The sequence below is a fragment of the Triticum aestivum genome, chromosome 5A (genome assembly GCF_018294505.1).
Source record: "Triticum aestivum cultivar Chinese Spring chromosome 5A, IWGSC CS RefSeq v2.1, whole genome shotgun sequence".
Taxonomy (NCBI): domain Eukaryota; kingdom Viridiplantae; phylum Streptophyta; class Magnoliopsida; order Poales; family Poaceae; genus Triticum; species Triticum aestivum.
The window spans coordinates 364659991-364686829 of NC_057806.1; the positions used below are offsets into that span (position 1 = coordinate 364659991).

Sequence of the window (26839 nt, forward strand, 5' to 3'; positions counted from 1 at the left end):
TGTTGGCGCTCCTTGGCTTCGATCCGGTGACGCAGGCGAAGTAGTGGACGACGACAGAGAAGATGGACGTGTGGTCTAGGCGCTGGGGAGTGTGGTGGGCACGAGGACGAGGTCGGCCATGGCGGCGATGCGATGACGAAGGCCTCGGGCGCACGCGAGAGAGAGAGGTAGGGAGGGAGGGATTGAGGGACGGAGAGAGAAACCTGATAAGGGGGCCCCACCCAGGTCAAAACCGCCGTTGACTAGTGCCACATCAGCAGCGGGTGGAGAAAAACCAGCGGGGGGTGTTTTGTCCGGTTTGATTTTGTTTGGGGGTAAAAGAAGCCGAAAAATAGATCAGGGTAAAGTGAACCACCCGCTGCTGATGTGGGTGAATTAGAAGATGGCACGCGTTTGTAGCTCACTTTCCGTGGAGGCCGTCCGTAAATGAAGCATTATTGGCGCCCAGGTGTGACCCGTCTTGCCAAACGCTGCCCCGCGTGCTAGCTAGTCCGCCGTCCGGTCCCCTCTCCCGAAACCTCCTGCAGCTCCAGCAATGGCACGGAAGAGCGAAGGGAAGAAGACCAGAACCAAAAGAGACCCACCTTCCTCCACCACGGTTCCTCCCCCGCCGCCGGTGGAGCCACAGGCTACGGCGCCGGACATCTCGATCGAAGTGCTCGCCGAGTTCGACATCTTCAGCATTCTCCGCCGTCTCTGCCTCGCCGACCTCCTCCGTGCCGCCCTCGCCTGCCACCGCTGGCGCCGCCTGGCCGCCAGCTGCCTCCCACGCGCCCCTCCTCTCCTCGGCCACTTCTTCCATCCAACGGAAGTCAATCCCCCGTTCCCGCTGGAGGAAACCAAGGATCCCGACACCCCCGCCGTGTTCGCTCCCCTCGACGCCTCCTCCCCGCGCCTCTCCCTCGACTTCGCTCCGGACGCCGTCCGCTTCTACCTCTACGACTCGCACCGAGGCCTCCTGCTTTGCGAGCCGTCCGACCCCCTTCCCAAGAAGGTCATCCCCCGCTTCCTCGTCCTCGACCCGGCCACCCGCCGCCGCACGCTCCTCCCGCCCCCGCGCCGCGACACGGTGCCCGATGACCGCCGCTGGCGCAGCTCGAGGTACTACATCGGCTCCGCGCTGCTCTCCCGCGCTCACCAGAGCAAGCTCTGCTTCGAGGCTGTCTGCTTCGCCATCGACGGCGACCACCCTCGCGCCTGGGTCGCGTCCGTCGACAACGGCGACTGCAGCTGGCGCGCGCTCCCGCGGGACGAGGATGTCGTGGTCGATTTTGACCCCTGGCTGTTCGAAGGACGCTGCGTGCACGCCGCCGGGAAGATATACTGGCACATCTGCAACTCTGAGCGCGTGCTCGTGCTGGACCCTGTCACGCTCAGGTTCTCCTACCTGCCGGCGCCGCGCGCGCTGCGAATCGACGCGCTGGCTGTGTGCAAGTACCGCGTCGGGGAGACGCCGGATGGGCGGGTTTGCTTGGTCACGGACGGCCAGCAGCAGCTGCATCTCTGGGTGCGCGGGGAGGGCATGTCGAGCGACAACGGTTGGCTTCTGGAGAGGAGGATCGTGGACTTGAGCGCGCTGTGCGACATGATTCCTGGCATGCCCAGCAACCGGATGCTCAGGACCCATTGCATCTGGCCCACCGACATGGACGCCGGTCGCACAGGGAAGGTGTTCATCAAGACCTGGGGATTTGGGCGCTACACGTACGATCTCCACACCGGCAAGATGGAGCGCCTGCCGACGAGAAGCGGCAAGGACTATGCGCACCCCGTCTTCGCCTACTCCCTGGCATGGCCGCCCACGTTCCTCGCTCCAGAGGACTGACTTCGGTAAACCCTGTCGCCATTTTTGTCCAGCGATGTTGCTCGCTCTTTTGCACACTCGGATCAGTGTTTTTGTCATGTGTTTGCTTGCAGTAGTTTGTTCCATGTGCATAATACCATGAGTAAGTCAAGTGCAGTGGCTTTGGAGGCACAAGTGTATCCATGTAAGGTTATAGGCAGTTCTTCTTGCAAGATAGGTAGGATACAGAGGGAGTAATGTTTATTTTTACATTGCATTTTGTACATTAGGTTTACATTTTAAACCGCCCTGTATCTCTGATTTCCTTGCTCGTTTTGATTCGTTATAAAATATCTTTTAGGTTACCTTTATAGTACCCAAATGCAGGCTGTTTTTATGCTGGAAGTTTTATTGAGCATGTTCCGTAGGCTTGTCACAGGTTTAAGAACGGATCTTTTAGCTTATGTCTATGAATTATATACCTCTGAAATCATCATTAGTTTGTACCTTAATGCTTGTTTTCTCTTAGAAACTTGTCTTGTGCTACTGGGTTGGGAGCTGGTCCTTATTGTTAACATTAAGTGCATCACTTTAACTTCTGATGTCACCTTTATATTATTTTATCTTTATAACTGGTAATGGTACAATACTGCTTGTGTATTTTCTAGTAATTGGTCATTTAGAAGATCAAAAACTATAATGGATATTGTAACATTCTTATGATTAGATATGCGCCATTCGCTATGTGATTATTGGTTAAGTACTTTGTACTCCTCTCTGTATGAAACCAATTCATAGTTTTGGTTTTGTTTAGGGACTTTTAGCCTAGAAGATAGCCCACTTATTTAGCTTTCTTTTCATACTACCATAACTGTCAAATGGTCTGAATTGGAGCAATCTTTCTGACAGCTCTTTGATAGAATTCTAAACGGTAAACAGCATAGACATGAGCCTAATGTTCTGGTTAGGAGTCAGTTTGATTTTTTTACTACTTGCTCATCTTGTATGCTGGTACAATTATATCGGCTTATTTCAGTGCAAATTTGGTAGCTGATACTTCTGTCATTTCTATGATTCAAGCCGTGTGGCGACTTGTAAAGGAACTGGCGCATCCTTTTTTGAAGTCAGCTCTTGATACGCAGGTCATCACTTCCTCATTGTGTGCCATCTCTCTCGGGGAAGCTCTGATTATCTTGGCCTGTATGAGGCCATTTAAGCAATCTTTTGATGCTATGCTATCCAAGCATCATTTGGATCCGATGATATTCAGCAAGGCGTACTGTTAAATTAAATTACGCTTGTTTTGGACAATCCCTTGCTTTAGTCTATTCAGTAATATTGATTGAGTTTTGACTTTCCTATTGTTCTGTCTTGCCTTGGTAATTTGTGGGTTTGGCCATTGTGAGTTTGTGATTGTCAAATTAGTACTCGCTCTGTTCCAAATTTGAACTAAAACCACGACGAGTAATTTGGAACGGAGGGAGTAGCTTTGTTTTGTGTATCTAGCGATAGTTGAACATCTTGAATTTGGATGGTAGTGCTAGTTTACACACACCTTGCTTGATTCTTTATCGCATTCAGCCATCGCTTGCAGACAATTGGGATCCACACAATGTTCAGACTGTAAACCACTTGGGTAGGAAAATAGAAAGGTAGCGCCTATACAGCGCCGGTTGCGCCAGCTGGCTCGCCCGCTTTGCCCGTTCGCTCCCTTCGCGCCTGGCGTGCTTCCCTTCGCCAGATGGTTTGTTTTTTCATTCTCTAAAAAAAAGCTATTAGTTATTTTTTGTTTTTTTATGCAGTTGGTCCGCTATGAAAAAGCCTAGCCGGTTTTTCATAGTACTTTTAAAAACAAATGTGAGATGAAAAACGTTTACATATTTGAAAACAAAACCACGAATTAAGGAAAAAAATGAATTTGAAAAAGTTCACAGAATTGAATAAATGTTCCCAAATTTGTGGATTTGAAAAATGTTCATAAATTTTAGAAAAGTTCAGGATTTGAATAAAAGTTCGTGAATGTTTGGTCCTGAAAAAGATCATAGTTTTGAAAAAAGTTGGAATTTTTAAAAAAGTTCATGAGTTTTAAAAAAATCATGAATTATAATTTTCAAAAAGTTATTTGAAAAACACAAAATTTAAAATTATTCACAAATTTGAAATTTTAAAAAGTCATGAATTTGAAAGAAGTTCATGAATTTGAAGAAAGATCATGGATTTGAAAACAACTTCATGAACTTAGAAAAATCATGAGCTCAAAAAACTTTACAGGATTAAAAAAATCATGGATCTAAAAAAAAGTTGACAAACTCGAAAAAGTTCAAGGGTTCAGAAAACGTTAACGGGATTCAAAAAATCCATGGACTCGAAAAAAATTCGCAGATTTGGAAAAAGTTCTTCAATTTTTCAAAGTTCACGGATTTGAAAAAGTTCATCAATTTTGAAAAAAGAAGTTCATGGATTTGAAAAGGTTCGTCGTTTTTTGAAAAGAAATCACGGATTTGTGAAAATTCATGGATTTTAAGAAATAGTTAAGTAAAAAAATTTGCAAAAAGTAGAAAAATCACATATTTGCCAACATTGAGCAACTTGATGCGTGCACCACAAATCCGTTCCCGGTTGGACCAATAGTGGGGAATTCCCTGTCTATATATAGTTCCGTACATCTCAATACGACAAAAAAATTGGAGCACTGCACAAAATTCGGATGCCGCCATCCACCCAACCATAGGTAAGCCTCCATGTTTTTGTTTCGAGAGCGAACCACTAATTGTTTGTGAGAGCACGCATGTTCAATCCCGAGTGAGGGCGCGAGCTAGTCGATCAGGGTGGGGGCGACGAAGGTGAGCAAGCCAGGGACACGGTGAACATCTCAATACCTCACAAGAAGCCAGGAAGCTAACAACATTGAGATCAATATTATCACAAATTACCTTTCTTTGGTTCAAACCAGCAAAACTCAAGGCCATCACATCCCTCCTTGTCCCCGAACGCCGCCACTTTCTTACATGCGTGACCCTCTGTCCCCACAACGCGCCGACCACCACGGGATCTCTTTCGGACACACCCTCTTTTCTCATCGTGTGAGCCATCACTTCCAATCCCACCTGTTGTGGCTGCTTAGAAAAGGAGGAGGCTCATGAGATGTCAAGGAGGAGCAGTTGCGGATGCAGGAACAATTCCCTGGTGTGACGGAGGTTACTATCATATGTGTGTTAGCTCAAATCTTAAATGAAGTACCATATACACATAGCATGTGTTACGTATGACAACAACCAAACCTTGCCAGATTGCTGGCTACACCACTAAGGAGGAGGGGCAACATCTGCAGCTCAAATCCGGGCAGAAGAGAGGAGGGGGGGTGGGTGGGTGGGTGGGTTGAGGATCGAGCTTGGTAGGAGTAGGGGAAGCTGCGGCTCAGGGAAGATTCGTCGGGCGTGGGAGAAAGATTTTTTAGGTCCAACAAGCGCTCCAGACACTGACAGGTGCGGCCCAGCACGAAGATCCCAGTCCCGACGCACCAAAGCGCAGTTTTTTTTTTGGATCTTAGAGTTTTGGGTGTACCAGCCCTAATATTTTTTTACACCTAAAAAAGGCCCTAATTTTTTTTACAGAGAAGCACCGAAATAAACAAACAGCACAGCGCGTGGAGGGTCAATCTTGTATCCTCCGAAAACAGAAAGTGGCTCCAGATCCGACAAGCCACTGCCGATAGGCCCTACAGTAGGTTCCAACTCCATTCAACCAAAGCGGCCGCACCTCCCATCGTTTCCCCCCAAATTGCCCATCGCCGCCTCATCTCCTCCAAATCTCCGCCCGCCACTCTCCCACCACCTCCCCCTGATCCCGCCTCCTCCTCCTCCCCCCCGGAGACCCCTCGCGCCGACCGGAGACCCGACCGCGGAGCAGAACGAGCCGCGCGTCGTAACATTTGGCGGGCGAACCACCGGCCTCCGCAGGCCTCCACCGGATCCCGAGCCCGAGATCCCCTCTTCCGATCCAGAACCGCCCCTCCTTCGTCCCCGTCTCCGCTCGAATCTCGCCCTCCTCCGCGGCTCCATGCCAAGCTCGTGAGCGGGACCAGCGGCCTCGGATTTGATCGATCCACGCACGGCATGGCTGGATTCGGCGCCAACTGCAGGCTGGGGGCCGTGCTCTTCTTCTCCGCCTGGATCACGCTCGCGGCCCTCAACAGGCTGGTGCGCCCGGCGCCCAACGGGTGCCAGATGACCTACATGTACCCGACCTACATCCCCATCCACGCCCCCAACAACGTCTCCTCCGACAGGTACGGCCTGTTCCTGTACCACGAGGGGTGGAAGGAGATCGACTTCGCCGAGCGCGTCCGCAAGCTCGACGGCGTGCCCGTGCTTTTCATCCCCGGCAACGGCGGGAGCTACAAGCAGGTGAAGGCCCGCTTTCACGTTTGTTTTATAATATGGCCATGTAAATCAAGCACTGCTAGTACTTGTTAGTCCAATCACTGCTACTTGTTAGTAGTCGTAAAGAGCTAAGACTAAACGTGTACTGGAATAAAAAAGCCACATATGGCACCGATAGATTGGAAATGGAATAGGATTACATATTCTTCACTGTTTTGCACCTTGCGATCATTTATTTATTCGTAGCCTACGTGGCCTGCATTTCAGTGGAGAAGAACATGGATTGGCCGCTAAAGTTCATATTCGCCCACAATGCCATTCTGGAAAGATAGTCCAATTTTGCTTATTTTGTCGTCGCTGTATTGCTGTTACTGAATTCTTTCTTTTGTTATCATGCTATACATCCAGGTTCGCTCATTTGCTGCAGAATCTTCTCGAGCATATCAAAACGGTCCACTTGAGCCCTCCTTTTATCGGGAACCATCTAGTGCATTTGAACTGGAAGATTCTTCCCTTCCATCACAATATGGCCGTATTCTGGATTGGTTTACTATTGATCTTGAAGGAGAACACTCTGCAATGGATGGTCGCATACTTGAGGAGCATACTGAATATGTTGTCTATGCCATCCATAGGGTAACCAACTCTAACTCGTAAGATATGATCTTAGGCTCTTAGCATAGAGTGCAATGGGCCCTTCAGTCATAAGTTATTCTCCCTGTGTTGCACAATGTAGTGTATTTTGATTGGTTAAGACAACTCTTTGACCAACAGTTACTCCATTTGTGTGCAATTTATATAACATAAGATCAATGTCATTTGATTTATATTTAAAAGTACTTATGAATGTGATTTTTATCACATAAACAACATTTTGTGAAAGTAATTGCTGGTCAAAACCTTGTCTTAACCAATCAAAATACACCCTGGAAAATGAAACGAGTAACTGCAAAATGTAGAACTTCTATCATCAGGAGAATTTCACTGCATTGAATTTTAGCATGTCTGATATGATTATGCTCTTGTAAACAAATCCACACAGTTTCCTATTTCCACATTTTGTTCCTGTGAAGTAGAACACACTAGTTGTTATTATTCTCTGATATGTTTCATTGAAAATGCTCATAGCATATTTGTTCTGTGCTTTGTAGATCCTTGATCAATACAAAGAATCTCATTTAGCACGATCGAAGGATGATGTTCGTTCTACTGGTAACTTGCCATCTAGTGTTATGCTAGTTGGACATTCAATGGGTGGTTTTGTGGCTCGAGCAGCTCTTGTCCACCCGGGCTTAAGGAAATCAGCTGTTGAAACTATACTGACGCTCTCCAGCCCACACCAGTACTCTCTCTCCCTCTTTGTGGAATTTTTCTGTGTCTTGTTTTGCTTCTGACTCGGTGGGCAAGTGAAGTGTTACTCATGACATAAAATGATTTCTCATCCAGGTATCCTCCTGTTGCTCTGCAGCCGTCCTTGGGTCATTTTTTCTCCCATGTCAATGAAGAATGGAGAAACGGATACAAGAAAGGAGTATCACATACAAGCAGTCCAAAACTCTCAAATGTAGTAGTTGTCTCTATATCAGGCGGCATCCATGATTATCAGGTATTATTTTTGCTGCTGGTATATTATAGTTAATCACTTAATCCTATGCACATTTGATTATGTCTATGTTATTTTCTTTGATAACAATATTTCCTTGTTTGTAAGTATCTAAGATCTATGACTGCTTATTTGCTGTATGTGATTCACTTGGATACTGCAAACTTCTCACAGTTTTAGAAGACCATTTCTATAATAGACTGGGTTGAGATTATGAAATCTGTGCTAATTTTTCCCATGATTAGTAATTTCTGTTGTATATACAGTGGCACTAAGGAACATGTGTCAGTAACTCAGTATCAGGGCATGACTCGTAAAGTTGTAATGTTTTCTTTGCTGACACTCAGTATAATTATCTGTTCACAAAATATAAAATAAAGTTAGTTTTTTCTTGTACTAAATCATAATTTACACATTTAAAACGTGATTTTGCTTATACTGGTAATTTCATTACATTCAATTTTAGAAGCTGCTTGTAAGACTAATCTGAAATTTCATAGAATTTCAGATAGATTATATGCTACATGTATGCATGATTAGTTTGTTATGGTGTAGCATTAATTGATCACTCTGTGACATTAATTGTGTCTTTCTAAAGTAGATACCAATCAAATGTTGAGTTCCCATTTATTTTGGTTCAGATTAGGTCAAGGTTGGCCGCATTGGATGGCATTGTACCTTCTACTCATGGGTTTATGGTAGGGAGCTCCAGTGTGAAGAATGTTTGGCTATCCATGGAACATCAATCCATCCTCTGGTGCAATCAATTAGCTGTACAGGTTGAAACCATTTACTCATCTCAAATGCATTAAGTGCTCTACAGTGAAATGTACTGTACTTATGGGGATTTTAACCTTATCCAGGTCGCGCACACTCTTCTTAGCATGATAGATCCTGTGGATCGGCAGCCATTTTTGAGTTCACAAAAAAGAGTCTTTGTGTTTGCGAAAATGCTCCAGAGTGTAGTTCCCCAGTCTTTGAGTTGGATGAATCATGTTTCAGGTTCTCAATCTTCAAATTTTCTTGCGAGTGATACCAAGGAAGCCGGTGGTACGATTTCATTCTTTTCCTTGTTGCATCCTTTTCATAATTGACTATTAATGCCTAAAAGATGTGGGATGTGTACCCTTATTTATGAGCACATAAAGCTTGGCCGGGGATCTGAATCTAGGTCAAAAGTGACCATTCATTTCCATATGGCATCCTAATGTTTTAAAATAGCCTTTGCCATTTTCTGAATGTGAAATATTAGAGTGCATTTTGCATTTTACAAATAAAAATATTTTTGGTGCTTGTGGAAGTTCTGAAGCGGTTTGTGGAATTAGCTCTAGTTCACCTCTTTCAAAACAACTTTGATGTATACTATTATGTGTCATGATTGTTTCTTTCATCATGTGTCCAATTCAGTACTAACACTAATCTATTTAAGATGTTGTTTAGGCTAACTAACTTTACTGCTATAATATTACACTCACGGCAGTTCTAGTTTATGAAGTTTTATAGGGTATGGAAAATTGCTAATTTGGTATTACACGGTTGTTTTACATCACAAATAGACGTGGTTCAGTTTTTGTAGTGAGTTTGTCAGTAATAATTTCTACCTCGTTTTACTGCTTCAGTTGACATATCGTATCTATAAATACATCTCTAAATACTGTAATACAAATGTGGCATCAGCCATAAATAAAGCTTTATAAAAGAGAAGTGCTGTCAAAATCTCATGCAATTCTTGTCGTCTTTACATAACAATATATTTTCTATAGAATTGCAGCGAAATGATACACTTTTTTGCCCACCATCTGTTCTATGGACAAGTGATGGCCTTGAAAAGGACCTGCATATCCAGTCAAATTTGGTTACTGTTTTAGCGATGGATGGCAGGAGAAGATGGTTAGATATTAAAAAGCTGGTAGGTGAAATTGTCTTACTAGTGTTTGATCAGTGTAGCTTCTTCAAAGTTCTGCGTACTGTTTGGACACCATATTACAAATTTAGCAGGCGTCTAATTGAATAAACTTTGTCCGCTTAACTGTTCTCTTGTTGAAGGGTTCAAATGGAAGAGGACACTTTGTTTTTGTCACAAATCTTGCTCCATGTTCTGGAGTCAGGATTCACTTGTGGCCAGAAAAGCATCGTTCGTCCATCGAAAATGAAGTACCTGCTAGCAAAAGGATAGTTGAAGTTACCTCAAAGATGGTCCAAATCCCAGCAGGACCTGCACCAAAACAGGTAATATCTTTAACTGTTCACCTTTCATGTTCCTACATCCTGGCATTCTCCATGTTTCTGGTTCATGTATGCAGGTTTCTTGTTTGTACTGTTTACAATTACAATACAAATGGTCTCAATGACTTTTCTGTTCCCAATGTTGCTTTGTCTTTATACTATCAACTGCAGCATCTGAATCTTATTTTCTTATATTATGTTAGGCTACTACCTAACAAGCTAACCCTCACATTTTCAGTTCTATCAAGTTACTTCTATTGATTTAAGTATTTTTTTACTGTGCTGTCTACATTGTGCAGCTCCTCCTTCCCTTTTGTTTTTTTTATTATGCTTGGTGCAGTGAAAATCATTGTTTTTGAGGGTATTTTTTTTTCTTTTCTTTCTGAATGTTGCTTTTGTACAGTACACATTGTACTATGGACCAATTCTATTTCTTGTGCTCATTTGCCTTTATCTATTGCAAGTAACATACCATTTGTTCCCTTATTCACGTTGTCATCATTATTGCTTGTCGAGCAGGTAGAACCCGGGAGCCAAACTGAGCAACCGCCTCCTTCTGCCTTCCTTTTGCTGAGTCCAGAAGATATGAATGGTTACAATTTCATGACTATATCGGTGGCATCGCGGCAGGTATTCCCTTGAACCATTCCTGTTTTCATCTAGAATGCTTTTGTGCAACTAATTCCACATATGTTCTTTGTGAGTTAACTTTCTGAATATAGTCTGCTTTCAATTTCTTCCATCCTAACCTCTTCACAAGATAATTTGTTACTTGTGCTAATAAAAAAGTGTGTGGTTTAGGGTACATAAATGCAATGAATAAGCATAACTGATAACTACCATCATGTGATACTGAAAGTGTTCTATTCAAATATACAACTTCTGTAACTTGATGTAAGATGTTTTTGCAGTTTAAATTAAACTGCAAAAACGTCTTACGTTAAGTTACAGAGGGAGTACATTTGTTCTCACAAACGTGTCTTGTGAGATCAGGCTCAATCAAGTCTTACCTAACTAAATCGGTACTGGAAATAGATGCTCCTTAGAGCTCTGAGATTTTTGTCCGTCAGATTCGTCCCTCCATCTTGGCCGTTCATTTTCGTTGGTTGCTGGAGCTCTGTGGCCTTTCTTTTTACCACACAGTCTTCCCTGTCTGGCTCACTCGTATGGCCGGTGTTGTATGAGTCCGTCTGCAGCCAGCATTTGTCTGCCTACTGCTAGGGAGTTGGATGGATTGGAGGAGAGAACCGTGGTCTTGTGATTTGGTCATATTCTTGAAGGCATTAGTGGAGTTTCATGTATCTACTCTTGGTTCCTGGTGTGACTGTACTGCCCTAGCATCCGTGACTCGCCGCCTGCATGACGCTAGAGCTCTTCTTGCAGTGGAGGGCAAGGCGAACCTGCCTTTCACCTCTGCTCTCCTTTGTCACAGCCTCTTCCCTGTCCCTTGGTTATTGGCAGCTTAGCGTGGCGGTGAAAACCCTTGACATAACTCCAGGTGAATAAGATCGCTTGCCTGACTTAACTTTCTGGCCCACTTGTCTGCTTGCTTTGTGTTCTCATTGCACCCTCTCCCACTGTATCATCCCCCTTCCCTGTGCTTCTCTTGTCCCACTTGCTTTGACCGCCCAGAGCAGAGGAAAAGGACATGCATGCGGTGGCTGTACGTGGCCCAGATGGGTCGGCGATGCTAGTTTAGATAGAAGTCTTTGTAAAAATAATGTTTTCACAAACAATACATCAAGGTTTTTGAGTCGCCTAGCCAAGTCGAGTCGCCATGCCTCCGAGTAGTGGCTCGCTGCGATTAGTTTGCGACTCGTCGTGATTAATCGCCCCAAGTCGCCCCAGGTGTTAAGAGGAGGAGGAGGAGGGGGAAGAGGAGGAGGAGGAGGAGGGGAAGAGGTGCTGTTGCAGGCGGAGGAGGGGGAAGGCAGCTGCTTGGAGGATACTTCAGCTCGGAGAAGGCAGCAGCAGCTCGTAGGAGCGATGGAGGCGGCGATTCTGATGTGGGATGGGAGCACGCGTCTTGCTCCTCCTCTGTTTCGTGCTAGAGAGCTGGCCCAATAGGCCCATTATGTACACCTAGCTTCCAAATAAAATCCAAACCGTCCATATGCTCTAATCTGGACCGTGCATCTGCTCTCCCATGTGCCTTTCTCCTTCGCCTCTTCCGTGCTTCTCCTCGTACAGGCGGCGCACTCTCCAGCTTCGCCTCCTCCTCCCCCGCCTTGGACTCAGGCCTCCTCACCTTCCCAGTCTTCCCTCCCAGTAGCGGAGCTACATCAAAATGACTGGGCGGGCCAGCTTGAAGAAAGCCCAACGTTTTTTTACCTGCATGGCCCATTTCTGCCTAAAGGCCCATTGGTTTGCAGCAAAACTGGGCGGGCCACAGCCCAGTTTTGCTTGCACTAAGCTCCGCTAGTGTTCCCTCCCTTGGCCTTGCTGAAGCAAGCCGCCCTGCTTTGAGGTCCTAGTCGCCCGACTAGTCGTCGACTAATCGTCGACTAGCCTTCCAGCCGTGCGACTCACTCCTCTAGCCAAGTCGCCTGCGCAAGCAAACCTTGCTCCAACGACTTGGCGATTAGTCGGCGACTCAAAAACCTTGCAATACATGGGGATGCTGCTGCATTAACAATGAACAACTCATAGGCAAGCCCTATTGGTATTTTTTTTTGTCATAAACAGATAAGCTTGCAACTTTAATTTGAATGTTGGATATTTTCAACCCAGCCAAAGAGAAGAGAGAAGTGGATATTACACCCCTCAAGTTGAATAAAATTCAACAAGCAGTTTCGATTTTTTACCAGGTGAATAGTAAATTCAAAAAAATACTATTTTTTTTCAAAAAAAATCCGAATGATTTTTGCATGGACAATTTTTCAGCGCGTGATGTCCGTGCCAATTTTCAGTTTGTTTGGACATTTCAGTGGTTTCTCAACAAAAAAAAAACTGCCCGAACAGTACACGAACTGTTAACTATTTCATAGATGTCACATTTGTCTTTTTTGCTGAGAGCCACTCAGATATCCGAACAAGCTGAGAATTGGAACGGACATCACGCAATCAAACATCGTCCATGCAAAAAAAATCAGAATTTTTTCTTAAGAATTTACTGTTCACCTGGGAAAAAATCAAAATAAGAAAACATTTTTTTTGAATTTTTATTTAGAATATTCTTGAATTTACTGTTCACCCGGTGAAAAAACGGAATTATTTTTTCAATTTATATTTCTTTTGAATTTACTGTTCACCCAGTCAACAGGTCAAAACTGGTCAACGGGGAGGGGAGGGTTGAATTCGGCCTGGTTGTGAGAGTTGGGGGATGTAAACTAGACGGTATTGGAGTTGGGGGTTGCATATTAGACTACAGCTAGAGTTGAGGGGTGTAATATGCACTTCTCTCAAGAGAAAACCCAACCGGTTAGTCGGGTTCTTTTAATATAATATCTTACACTAACTTTTGTACAGCACACATGCGAGTAGAGAGGCGATTACTGTGTTTCCAAATTCATGTTGAATAAGGAAAAAATGTAAAAAAAAATTCTTCCAAGTTAACCAGAGAACCACAAACAACCTGAGCTTCAGTTATAATTAACAAAACAATCTGAGCTCAGTTGTCTACTGCACGTGAAAATAATGAGACCCATCTCTAGTTTATTATTTATGACCTGGAAGTCTAGAAAGAGTAAGGCACGTTGAATCCACCAGAAAGTATGTTTTGTAAAAATAAAATCATTGCCATGGTTTTGGTCCCTCTACTTTCCATGTGCCAGAACCATGAGTTGGTTGCGAGACCTTATGGGTTTCACCTCTAGCCTACCCCAACTTGTTTGGGACTAAAGGCTTTGTTGTTGTGTCTACTTTCGATACCTAAGGCAACCAAATATTGTTTGTTTTCATGGAGATGAAACGTAAATGACACTTTGTGTGGCTGAATTTATTATGAATTTGGTACGGTTGGCTTCAATATAAATATGCAGTTTGATGCATTAATTAGTAATAAATATGGAGTTGTAGAATGCCTATTGCCTATTATGGACAATTCCTCCTAAGTAGGCAATATGTAGGTAGGTCAAGTCTTTTTTGTCCATCCTGTATAACAGAACCACCAACCTGATGTTCTTATGGATTGAAAATTAGAGGGTGTTATGGACTTGGTCGGGGCAATGTGTCCGGCTGGTACCCACAAGGCTAGCAATGTGAGGGATTAGACTTGGTCCATTAAATAACGATTAAAGATTATCTTGACTTGGTCCATTAAATAACGATTAAAGATTATCTTGTTACAAAGAGACTAGATCAGTTGGCCTGAGTAGTGATAATGCAGGGGTTGCTCAAAGTCAAAATTGGTTGGCAACAGGCATGGACAGTGGTGAAGCGAAGTAGCGACAGGTGCTAAACACAGGTCTGGGGATGCTACTGCCTGGATTCAGAGCACCTTGACATAATTAGCGAGCTTGACGTACCTCACGAACACCGGCAAGTCTGGCACCTTGACATAATTAGCGAGCTTGATGTACCTCGTGAACACCGGCAAGTCTGGGAATTCTAGCTCATATAAATATGGTAAAATGTGTCAATAAAAACTAAGGGGCTGTTTGGTTTGTGAATAACTTTGCCAAAGGTTGCCACACCTAAGGTTAGGCAAGTTTGACTAACTTAGGTGAGTGTTTAGTTCAAGCCACACCTTAGGCAAGCCAAACTTGAGCCCCACATGGCATACACACAAAAAGTGTGGCAAGATTCCCTTAGGCTTGCCAACTTGTGGCTCTCATTTTGATGAATTAAGCTTAGGCAAGGTTGGCAAAAATGTATGGCAAAGTGTGGCAATGTTTGAACTGCCCCTAAATCCATCAGTTTAGTTTGAACTGCCATCTCATACGCCTTTGGTACATTTTGTGGTTATAAAATATCAATAGATGCACATAATGAGCCTTTTATTTGCGCATTGAATTGATACACTGGTTGTTCTAATATATTTTGGTATCCAGATGATTTCAGGCAGACCTCCGCCAGCGGCTTCGATGGCAGTGGGGCAGTTCTTTAATCCAGTGGAAGGAACAAGTGCACTTTCTGTTGGCAGGATTGTCCACTCTAGCTATTCACCTGAAGTTAGTAATTAGTACTTAACATAATATATATGATGTTGTCTAATTTATGATACAAAATGGGCTGAAACCTAGATGTCTTGATGCCAGGAAATATTTTTGAAGGAGGATCACCCAATGGCTTTAACCTTGTCGTTTTCGGTCAGCCTTGGTCTTCTACCAGTTTTGTTTTCACTGAAAACTACTGGATGTGGAATAAAAAATATTGGTGACCAAATTGAAGCTGATAAAAACAGTAAGCAACTGCATCTGTTTGACTTTCTCCTCCTAGTCTTTACATGTAAATGGGTGATAGTAATAACAACTAACAATAGCCATTATGCATTTTATTCCGATCATTATTATGATTTATACAAGACTTAAGAACTAATGATTGCCCGTGTGCTTTCTGTTCTGGCCATTATAATCTATGCAAGACATAACCTCTACACCTATCTGTAGATGATCAACTTACTGGCTGTTGCACCAGATTAAGTAATACTTATCTGATTGAGGAACTTTGGTTAAGCATTGTTACTACCTTGTAACTTCTCATATGTATGCATTGCAGACCTTTGTAAATTACGGTGCTTCCCACCTGTTGCACTGGCTTGGGATTCTGTATCAGGCATACACATTATTCCGAATATCTATTCTGAAACTGTAGTGGTTGATTCGTCACCTGCTACTTGGGATTCACACCAAGGGGCAGAGAAAACTACTGTGCTAGTCCTGGTAAGGTTACTTATCTACTTTTTTTTTTCGTCTGGAAGTAACCTCAGTAATGACACTGGAAAGTTACATGTTATGGAAATTGACACTCCAATATTTTTAGGTTTTGTAATGCACTAAACCCTTTTTACACTTGCTTATATATTTTATTGTATCTTCTAAAATATCATTGTACAAATCACTTAATACCTGTGTTATATCTTTCTTGTAGCCGCCGTGCACGGCCAGCAATCACCATCTTTCATAGGTTCTACGACCCTAGATTGACTGACCAGTCCTAATGATTCTGCATCAGTCTTAGAATTTTGATCCTCGATTGTACATTGATCCCACAATTTGTGATCCTACCATAGAGCCTCTGATTTGATTCAGGCTCACAGTTCTGACGAACTTGATGTGCACCCATAGCACCTTAGTGTTGTCGCCAACTGACTGCCATTTTAGTCCCCATGCAGCCATTCTCTATTCTTGTGATGCTGCTCACCACACCCAGGGAGTTTTGCCAGTTACCAAGCCTGTATGTTGACGATGCTGCTAGCCCTAGTTCCTTCCCACTAGCCATGTACCACCTTTGACACATAATGAAGTCTCTCCAAAATTCAAGGTTTTATAATTTTTATTACCGTGATGTTCATTTCTAACATGAAAACGTTGGGGTGTCCATGCAGCCCTAAGTTGTCACTGAGCTATTTTAGTTGTTCTTATCCAATGTTAGACATAAACTGAATATGTTATATCTCAACTTTGAACTCATTATTTAGGTGGCTCCAATTTTGTAGGCTGACCCGCATTGCTCATACAAAGTCAGTCTTCGCGCTTCGCTTGGTGCTGCAACTAGCAGATTCTTTTTGTTGTACTCATCCGAGGTAATCTTCATTTGCAGGACAACTTTTATGCATGATTGCAGCATAGTCCTTATTTCTGAGCTCGAGTCATGTTTTGAGGGTGGCATCATAATGTCTCTCTTCGCTAAACCGCATTGATTGTTAGAAGTTTAGGTTTAGTAACACACAAGACATGGTGCTGTGGAGTCTATAATCTGTTCACACCCCTTTTCTTAAGCACTCTTATCATGGTTAGCGGCCATCACCCTGGTATCTATGCGCACTGGGGACTACATGATGGCTGATTGAGGGAGGTAGGTAGTGGGGCTAACCTTAGCCCCCCTTGTTGCCGTTATTGTGTTGCCATCTCATGGCTGATTGAGGTAGGTTGACAGTGGGACTAACCTTAGCCCCACTTGTCGCTGTTATTGTGTCACCACTCACCATTGCCAGGCCTGCTGCTGGGCTGTTGATCGTTAGGGCTAGTGGGAGTTTGAGGCAGCACTGCCAGCGCGAAGTAACATTGTGGAGAGACCACTGGTGGGCAGCTGGGTTCAGATGAATTGAGAGTCTTTTTTCCTGGTGTGCTATCCTCGCCTCACCTGGGTTCCTTCATAACTGTGACCCTCATCATGCTTGAGTCTTTGAACACACTGCAAATAACTGTCTATTACTTGTAATCTTCTTGAAGTAAAGACCTTCTGGTACTTTTCTTACTAAGGACATTAATCCTGACTGTTTTCTGAAGGTCAAGGAACCACATAATTATTCTACTGGCTAGATACTGTATGTTAAATTGTTAATGCAGGACACAACAGTGATGTATTTGTAATCAACACCACAAAGTAGCTGTTTGAACCACTTAAATCTATAGGCCTTGCTCAACCTTTTCCGTGCATCCATTTGTACAAAATATCTCATGATACCATAACATTTAAAACAAACAAGCTAATCTTAATGGCTAATGGGTCACAATTTCGCCAACCTGTAGAAAGGGGATGCTTTAGCTTTACATACTTTTATGGTACAGAATAGGGAATGTATAATACTTATTAATAGGCCATTTGTATATGTATTTATCTTTGTGCGGCGAGGGCATGCATATTACACAAGGATTTTTAGAGGAGAACTTCGGGTTTTGTGTTTTTCTTGCTATACGATCATCCGATTCTTTTCACTGGTTTGCCTATGATGTGTTTCTCGTGGTACAACATTGATGATTATGTAGTCATTAGTCATCAAATTTACACCATTGATGGATTGCAGCATATTTGCATAGAACTGCTAGTTACTGTAGCCAGATAGCTACATAAGACTGTCCATGGTTACCTGTTAAACTATTATTATGTCTTTTGCAGATTCTTGGTTTCATGATTGCCATAATACTGTTTGGCCTGATGCGACAATCGTCAGCATGGGAACGTGACTCTTCTGTGCCATCTATTTTGTCAGCTATTGAGACTAATCTGAAGCCAAAGCCGTTGATGTTCCTTTGCTTCACGCCAATACTTCTTTTCCTTGCCTTCTTATTTTTCACTACACAGCAAAACCCTCGATTTGGAACCTTCTTGTTTGTTACTGTGGTCTGCTACATAGTTGCTAATGGTTTCACCATTTTGGTAACACTAAGTTCGAAATTGATTCTGTATGTGGCTGCCATTCTACATGTCTTCGCCAAAAGACGGTTAGTACATGCTAAATACATCTAAAGTTTTTTTTTTTCTGTTCTTTCTTGTCATGATGCAGGGAATGTTCAGGAGCTAGTAGGCTAAATCTTACTGTTAAGTTATTATTTGTATTTGAAAAACGTCCACTTTACTCTACTGCAGTATCATGATTGTTCAATTAACAGCCTGAACTTCAAATCGTCTAATTTAACCCCCTAATATTTAACATCAGATCATTTTACTCCCCGAGGACAGTTTTGCCACGTAGATCTGTACTTCGTCCTTTCTCTCTCCCTGACTTGTCTCCCTCCCGTCGTTCTTTATTCTTTCCCCACTTTCTCCGGGGTATCTTCTCCCTTGTCCGATCGAGTTGGACCTGAGTTCTAATCTCCCCCATAACAACCAAATGATCCGGGGCTGGGTCGTCACTGCCATGTGGAGCCCACAACCGCCATACGTGAGATTGGACTCGGCTTTCGTTGTTGTAGCACGTATCAAGCTCGCTCTCAGGTTTACATGCCACCACCACATGGGTGCGCATCGTTGAAGATATCTGTCGTGTTGTGTAGATAGGGCAGTGAGAGAGGAGATAGAGATGCATGTACTTTTCCTTGTCCCTCTACAGACTGACATTGTTCTGCTCCATGTCGTTGGAAAAGAATCGCTCATCTTAGCATTTCGTCCAGCATGTTGGGAGTGAAGCAGTTTTATCATTTGCATGTGCGTGGAGCTGATCGTGTTTGGGCAGTGAGTTGACAAAGCTAGGGGATCCCCGTCAGAGAGCTAGGCTGATCAGGGGTTCTCCATGGTAGTAAAATTGTTTAATTGTACGAGGGGATTGTAAGTTTAGGGGGCTCAGTAAGCCAATCTAAAGTTCAGGGGCTTAATGTACAAACATTATACTCTACGGAATAAACTTGACTTTTTTACTTATGTTTGGAGGATAATTGTTGCATAATGAGATAATAGAACCGACATTTGATACTCTTATTGTATGATGCAGTGGACTCCTGAATTAGTATATTACTTATGATATTGGTTTACTACCCCATGTAAGTATCAGTACTTGTGCTAAGAAAGTGAGATTTGATTTCAGAAATGAGAACTAGTGCACAGCAGTATCTAGAGTTTGTCAGAGCTGTGGTGTTGAATTGGGTGAGGGACTTCGGAGTAGCTGGACATTCTTTCTTTATGGTTATTACCTATATATTGTTTGTTTATTTGGAATAAACAATTAGCTTCTGTGATGCGATCGGTATATGCACTTCATATTCTGCATGCTGCGAAATTGGTCTCCACAAAGGAAAATCTGATTGTAAAATTAGTGAGCCTTGCAGTGTACTATTATGGAGTTTCTGAAACAAGTATGTGTGCAACAAACATTACACCATTTTTTGATTACTTATCTTGTAATAAAATAATGATCTACAGCTGGCAATCTTGGGAGGACGGTACTCATTCTCCATTTGTTCGCCAGTTCCTCGCTTTCTCGTTCTCATTTCAATCTCTCAAGGTAAGTGCCTCCTGGAAGTATGAGAGTATACGCAGATATGCATGTTTTGCTGATTTTTCTTGTTGACACTAACTGATGTACTTTGAAAAAGATTGTGCAGATGATCAAGAACAATACAAATATAGCTGTAGCATTCGCTACAATTACTCTTGTCTGCTTCGTTCATCCAGCAATTGGTCTTGGTCTGTTACTTCTTTCACATTCCTTCCATGCCCATTCAGCCCTCTGCAGGTACGTTTTAACTTGATATACACTAAGTTCTAGCTATAAGATTTTCCATAAGGGCCTGTTTGGAATGGAAGAGTTAGGCAGGAGTTTATTTCCTATAGGAACGGGAAAAACTTTTGCATTCCAAACAAGGCTTTGCTTTTACTTATGCCTGTCAACAAAGTGTTCAGTGGCTTGTTTATTCCTACTAGCTCCATGCCTCTGTATTGCTACCAAAATAACAAAGGTACATCCAATCAGGCACCGCATCGATCTCCACACGACATCTAATGGTCACGAAAATTGAGTTAGACTTGTAAAATAAAGTCAATTTACATCGGATATACCATGAAAGTATCATATGTTATTATTCTGAAAACCACAAAATAAGATGGTGGAGATCGTGGACAGATGGCCCACTAGTTAGTGAGTACTTTCGGTGGACATGAAGTGGCAGGTGGAGCAAATTTCTTGCCTCCAGTTCAGTATGCATGGATTAGAATCATAAAACACACTTAAAATTTATTTTGAATGCAGTGATATAGGGCCATATATATATATATATATATATATACATTTTATATGTAATCCCAGTTGTTCAACTACTGAAGTGGATGCTTTGGTACTGTAACAGTTTCTTAGGAGCTTCGTTTCGTAACATCGCTCAGAAAAAGGACCTGTATAAATCCAAGATGGATAATAATCCTATTCTACAATCCAAAAGTAAACCAGATGGGCTCGAGCAACTTCTGCCAATGGATGACAGCCCAACATCTGCTAAAAGCTTTACTGACAGCCAGCTAGAAGTGTTTGACTGTCGGCATGGGATTATGATCCTGCATCTTCTAGCTACACTCATGTTTGTGCCTTCACTTATTGCTTGGATACAGGTTTGTTGTTCTTACTTATCTGAATGATTTTGGACAAACTCCTCAATGACAGTAATTGCCTCATCAGTGATGACATATAGCATGAAAATATTCTTCCCTGTACTGATTTTGCAAGCAGCACCAGTGACTAGTCAACAGCCATCTCAATAGACCAAAACTCCTCTAGCCAGTGCCTCAACTGAATTATTATATTCATATCGTTCTAATTGTGAAGGGGAGCCTTGGCGCAGCGGTAAAGCTGTAGCCTTGTGACCATGAGGTCACGGGTTCGAGTCCTGTAAACAGCCTCTTGCAGAAATGTAGGGAAAGGCTGCGTACTATAGAGTTTAGGGTTTACCGCTGGAATGATCATCTTATTGTGCACTTAATATTTAGGCAACATATGCTAGACAGGCTATTGCTTTTATTGTATTGTCTAGCATACCTTCATATAATTGATCACTGTTGCGAAGAAACTGCAGCTCAGCCTGGTACCTCAGTTTTGGACTTGCATTGCTATGTCAGACTAGACTCATGCCATCCATGGAAAGGCCTGAACATTCAATGATGTAATGTGTATCTTGAAAATATAATGTTACTGTCAGCATACAGGTTAGTGTATATGGTTGAAAATCACGCTACCATTCAGGGTATAGATTTTTTGCTAAGATATGGTTGACTCCAGTGGGTCATTCCCAGTGAACCTGATTCATGTTCCTACCGTCACTGTACCTTGCCAACTTTGATTCTGGAACACTATTATTTTGTGTTCTATAACTTGGGCACTTTGCGGACATCCCATAGAAACATTTATAGGATGTTACTTCAGCGAGCAACTTATGTTACGCTGCTAAATCAGTAATGATTTAAATCGGTTCCTGTTGTTTCTGTGCAGAGAATTGGAGTGGGTCAGAGATTTCCGTGGTTTGTTGATTCTGCCCTTTGTGTTGGTGTTATTCTGCATGGACTTTTGGGATCACAGCCAACTGCCAGCTTTATATCTTTTAAGTTACCCGGAAGGAGAGGGCGCGAAGTTGGAATGAGCTTTCTCTACCTCATAGGTGGCTTTTATTCCTTTATTAGCTCCATGGCATTGGCACCTTACAGAGCGCTGTATGCGATGGCCATCATTGGTTTCATCTGTTTTGCTTCCAGAATTCTTGAGACTAGAGGCAAGGTGAGAGGTGATATTAGCTCTAGAAAAAGGCACTGGCATAGACATTGACACTAGCTTGGAAAGGATTAATTTTGCGAGAACGGGCGACACAGTAGTGTAGGATACCAGCTCTTAGTCTTTGTGGATGATGACTGCAAACTGCAAAGAACTTCGCTTTGCTTATAATTGCAAACTGCAAAGTGTTACCGAATTTTGGTGTAGCCAGATCTTGATGGTCGACCCATAGGTGAGGTATATGAATGTGAAATGACTGGATGGATCAGTAACTGTACAATCTGGAATTCAAGCATGGTGTACTGATTTTGTGATAGAAGTGAACAAATGTGATCTTATTAGGCCCTGTTTAGTATCGCAGTAGCCTTTTCTTAGTATACCAGCTTGTTTTGTTTAAATGATCTTCTATCTGGGTGCAACAGAAAAGTCTTGCTGAAATTAGTAGATATTCAGTTAACACACTGGATTTTGCAGTCAATAGCAACGTCCCCAACCAAACTGGCTCTTGGCAAGAATGGAGGCAGATTAGTCCTGTATTTTTCGAAAAGATGCTTTCCGTAGTTTGGATTGTTTTCATTCTCCCCGGTGTTCTAGACTTTTTGAGTAAAATGTTGCCATTTCAATTTCTTCATGGCGATTCTTATTAGATGCTTTACCCCTGGTTCCACAATTGTCAAGCTTTGCTTGCAAATTTTGTGCTTTGCGCATTTAAATCTGCAGGAGGTTTTGTGCTGAAAAATTGCTTATTTTCTGCAGCTACAGGTCAGGGTTTCACCTTGATAAAAATGCAATGAAAACCCTGCCATTAAGCAAATAGCTCCACTTAATTGATTGCAAATCTACTATTCCTGTATCCCTATAGAAACATGCGGGGCAGATCCAAATCTCTACTTTCTACTATTATTAAAGGGGAGTCCGTACTTCGTCTTTCGGTTATCTTGGTTCCACCCCTGGAGAGATTCCCAATTCCACCGAGTTTTTTTTTTGCGTCGCCTCTGCTTTGTACGTGCTCCCCTCCATGCTAAGAAAAACCAGCGTCCTCCCCTCCAGCCTAAAGGAAACCATTGGCAAAAGACCTGAAAGAAAAACATAAGGTATGTCTGCCCCGACATCTCATGTGACCCAAGCATAGCTTACCCATGCAACCTCTTGCTCCTCATGTTTCCACCTCGCTTCCCGCTCCTCATGCAGACAAGGACGACGAGGATCCGCCAAAGAGAATTGTGAACATGAGGATGAGAGCGGGCTGTTCCAAGTAGCCCCTCGCTGCCGCATAACCTCGTGTCCCGCTCGACGAAGACGATGAGAGGGGCGACCAAGAGCACTACGAAGAGGAGGAAGAGAGCGGGGACAAGTGGTAAGAGGATGCCACCACGAAGTATCCAAGAAGAGAGAGCCGGAGATGCTTGCAAAGGCGGCGGAGATCGGGTACAAGATGCTAAGCCCGCTCTATGTACCGTCGTCTAGGTAGCCAGGCAACTCCTCCATGCCAGCGTCTCCATCATCATCACTCTCTTCACTGGAAGATAACGACTCCCAGACACGCATGACCGAGCCAATCGTCCCCCGCCACCCTCCACAACGGTGCCACTCATCCAGCCACCAGGGGCTTCCTTCGGCCGGCCACCTCGACGATCAACGCGACCTGTTCTTCAACTACATCAACCGTCCCATTTTCACAACGCGACCTGTTCCTAGAGATACTCCCTCCGTTCGGAATTACTTGTCTCAGATATGGATGTATCTAGAACTAAAATACATCTAGATACATCCATTTCTGCGACAAATAATTCCGAACGGAGGGAGTAGCAGGCAACATGAATGTTTCTTCCTCCTTTTCACCACGCGCCACTTCATATTCACGCCAAATTCTTGATAAGCTGCATGTTAGTATGTTACGCATATAGATAATGCAACTCTATCTTACTAAGATGTTCTATATCTTATAAGACATCATAAGTGCAAAAAGGAGTTGAAGAAAACCATGTAAGGAGCTAGCCAACACAGAATCTCAAGATCTTGATGATAAGGTTAACAAAATTTGGTTATTTTGAGGACATGCGGCGGCGTACATCAGCACAGAATTAACATGAAACTGTCAGGCTTATACGGTATGGTTTTTGAAGTCACCACAGTCCTACTTGTCCTATTTGGTTATTTTGAATTACTCTTTCGCTCGCGCTGCCTCCAGGGGGGCGGCTCGGGCGAACCCTAGCCGCCGCCGCCCCCGACCCCCATCCACTTGCTTCCCCCGCCGCCGCCGGAGGAAGCCGGCGAGCGAAGCTCGTCCGGCGGACGGCGGTGGCGGGCTCGCCTCCTTTTCTCCTCGAGGGGGCCTCTGGCTGGCGCGCAGCGGTGCCCCTGGGTGCCATGCGGGGCGGCGGAGTCTGGATGCTGGGGCGGCGGCCCCAGGGGTTCTTGGCGGGGCTGGGCAACCACGGCTGCGTGGGCAGCGTGGGTGGCCGGCCGTGGCTTCCGGTGGCGGCGGATCTGGGGTCCCTGTCCAGATCCGTTTTGCAGGGGTGATTTGGCGCCTCCTACTCCCCGGGGCGGCGGCTCCGGCCGATGGGCGCGGTGCAGCCGGCGGGCTGTGCCGGCGGGCTCTGGTGGGCAGCCTCCCACGGCCGCGCGGGCGGCATGGGGGCTACGGACGCTGGCGCAGTGGCGGCTCCTCGCAATCCGTCATGGCTCCATGTAGAAGATCCGCCCCTGCTTCGATCTGTCCCGATCCGTGCTGGTGACGGTCCTTGGCGGCGGCTTCGGCGTCCCCTATGGCCGGCCTGGCGGATCTGGCGTGCGGGTGAGGTTCCGGGGAAAACCCCTGGCTGGCGCGGCAGCCTCCCCAAAGTCGACGCCTTTGGCGCCGATTCCCTTCCTGAAGGCTTCGGGGTGGATCCTCTCCCTTCCGCCTCCTCCTCGAGCTATGGCGAAAGCTTTTGTTCCCCTGGTCTGGGCGTCGACGGCACCCTGGTGTTGTGCTCCTTCTTGAAGGCGGCGGCTGGGAACAACTCTTGGTGGCGGGGCTGCTGGTGGCGTGGTGGCGGTGCGCTTCGGCCTTCTACTTGGTGCCGCACCTTGCTTCGCGGGACCAACGGACGGTTTCTTAGGTGGAGCGGTGCTTCATCCATACATTGATGGCGACGGATCTTGACGGCGTGGCGCAGTGCAGATTCGGAGTTCGATGTGGGAGGATGGACTCACGCAGGAGGACGACGCTGTCTGGCGTCGTGGTGGCGTCGATGGCAGTGAGGCCTGGCACGGTTCATGCAACAGTTCAGCTCTGAAGATGGATTGATGGTACGTGGCTGCGGCGGCCTCATACCCGACAGGGGGCCTGGTTGACGAGCACGCCGGACTGGTGGGTACCCATACCCGGAAGGAGTCCTGGTTGGGACCTCAGGTCTAAGATGTTAGGTTTGGCTGCGAGGTCTGTTTGGTATTAGGCCCAGACCATCAGCGCCCCTTCATCAGTTAGATAGGAGTAGCGACAGAGGTTGCGAAGATGGTGGCTTTGGTCTTACTGTTGTACGACTTTGTAAGGTCTTGTGTTAATAATCAATAAAGTGGCCGTATGCATCGTCCAGATGCAGAGGCCGGGGTATTCCCCCTTTTCGAAAAAAAACAGTCCTACTTGTTCTAATTCAAATTATGGAATTGTGTTCTATATACATTTATACATACATGGCGTAAGTACAGAACAGTTTCAAGTACGGTTAAGTTGTAATCTGTTGCAATATAACAGATAATTTATGTAGTAGGATGCATATTACGACTTACATTTCACCCTATTAGTGAGCTTAGAATTGTTAACATAAAAATTATTTACATGCCAGACATCGTCTTGGTGATGAATTGTCAATACATGCTCTGACCAGGATGAAATGCCAAACTGTTGTGGTTCTCTATATCTTAGCCACAATATTTTACTGTCACATGCTAGATTTCTCAAATTGGTATGAATTCCTATGCTCAAAGTCTCTGTTTCACAGAAAAATACCATTAGCTAACATGCATCTTTTTCTATGTATAGGAATGATGATTTATTCATAATTAAAGAGGAGGAAACAAAAAAGGGCAAACAAATCCCATCATACAATATTCGCTTTGATTCACACTCATATAATGTGCTATTGTTGCCCCCTCAGATCTAGAAATGAAAAAGTTATGTTGCAGCTTAAAGTAAGTGGTTCTTTACCCTAGCATCATGATAACTAGTTTATGTTTGTTCAGGGTAATGACTAGCTAGATCTAAATTAACTATTCATTCAAAAAAAATATTTTGCATATATCGGTCTTTCTCATGAAATCTTGTACATCGAACAGTTTTACAAGAAAAAGTCAGTGGCATTAAAATGCTGAAGCTCCTTAGTCAGGTTAGTTCAGGTGAGTGCCTTACTTGATACAGGAATTAACACTGAGAGTTATGTATAAGAAGTTATTGTTGAATCTATATTCCAATAAATCATCTAGGTGCTTGTTCATGGTGCTTTGATTTCTATTAAGCTTCATGCACTGGCCAACGCAACCAAAAGTCTGAACTAATGAAAAGGGCTAGGCAATCCACATATAAACTTTCACACCCCCTCTCACATGTGACAGAGGAAGTCAACACGTGGATAGACTTAGAGGTATGGACCAAGAGGCCTATACGTGGATACAAAGGGGGGCAACATCAACTTTTAGATAAATTGCGAAAGTCAGGACTTAAACTCAAGACCTTGGCTCTGATACCATGTTAAGCTTTATGCACTAGCCAACGCAACCAAAAGTCTAAA

General features: G+C 44.1%; 2 protein-coding genes across 6 annotated transcripts; both read left to right on the forward strand.

Annotated features, from left to right (window-relative positions):
* Nucleotides 1-450: 450 nt before the first annotated feature.
* LOC123103380 (uncharacterized) lies at nt 451-3142 on the forward strand. 3 transcript variants are annotated; one of them, XR_006449761.1, is made up of 3 exons: nt 451-1830; nt 1918-2021; nt 2864-3142. XR_006449761.1 is itself a non-coding variant. In XM_044524936.1 (2 exons), exon 1 carries the CDS (start codon nt 536-538, stop codon nt 1823-1825), a length of 1290 nt encoding a protein of 429 aa, XP_044380871.1. In that variant the 5' UTR covers nt 451-535; the 3' UTR covers nt 1826-1830; nt 2864-3142. The 3 variants fall into 3 exon arrangements, 2 of the variants coding, with proteins under 2 accessions (XP_044380871.1, XP_044380872.1); XM_044524936.1 differs by lacking the exon at nt 1918-2021; XM_044524937.1 differs by lacking the exon at nt 1918-2021 and having other exon boundaries at nt 2926-3142.
* A 2417-nt stretch (nt 3143-5559) lies between these two features.
* On the forward strand, nt 5560-22402 carry LOC123103382 (uncharacterized). Of its 3 annotated transcripts, none has more exons than XM_044524939.1 (18): nt 5560-6189; nt 6574-6801; nt 7317-7507; nt 7612-7771; nt 8410-8547; nt 8632-8818; nt 9532-9677; nt 9815-9997; nt 10514-10624; nt 14986-15105; nt 15193-15337; nt 15653-15816; nt 16593-16679; nt 17996-18321; nt 19736-19817; nt 19918-20048; nt 20659-20914; nt 21789-22402. In XM_044524939.1, exons 1-18 carry the CDS (start codon nt 5899-5901, stop codon nt 22116-22118), a joined length of 3276 nt encoding a protein of 1091 aa, XP_044380874.1. In that variant the 5' UTR covers nt 5560-5898; the 3' UTR covers nt 22119-22402. The 3 variants fall into 3 exon arrangements, with proteins under 3 accessions (XP_044380874.1, XP_044380873.1, XP_044380875.1); XM_044524938.1 differs by having other exon boundaries at nt 5561-6189; nt 19909-20048; XM_044524940.1 differs by lacking the exon at nt 5560-6189 and having other exon boundaries at nt 6574-6818; nt 19909-20048.
* Nucleotides 22403-26839: the final 4437 nt, after the last annotated feature.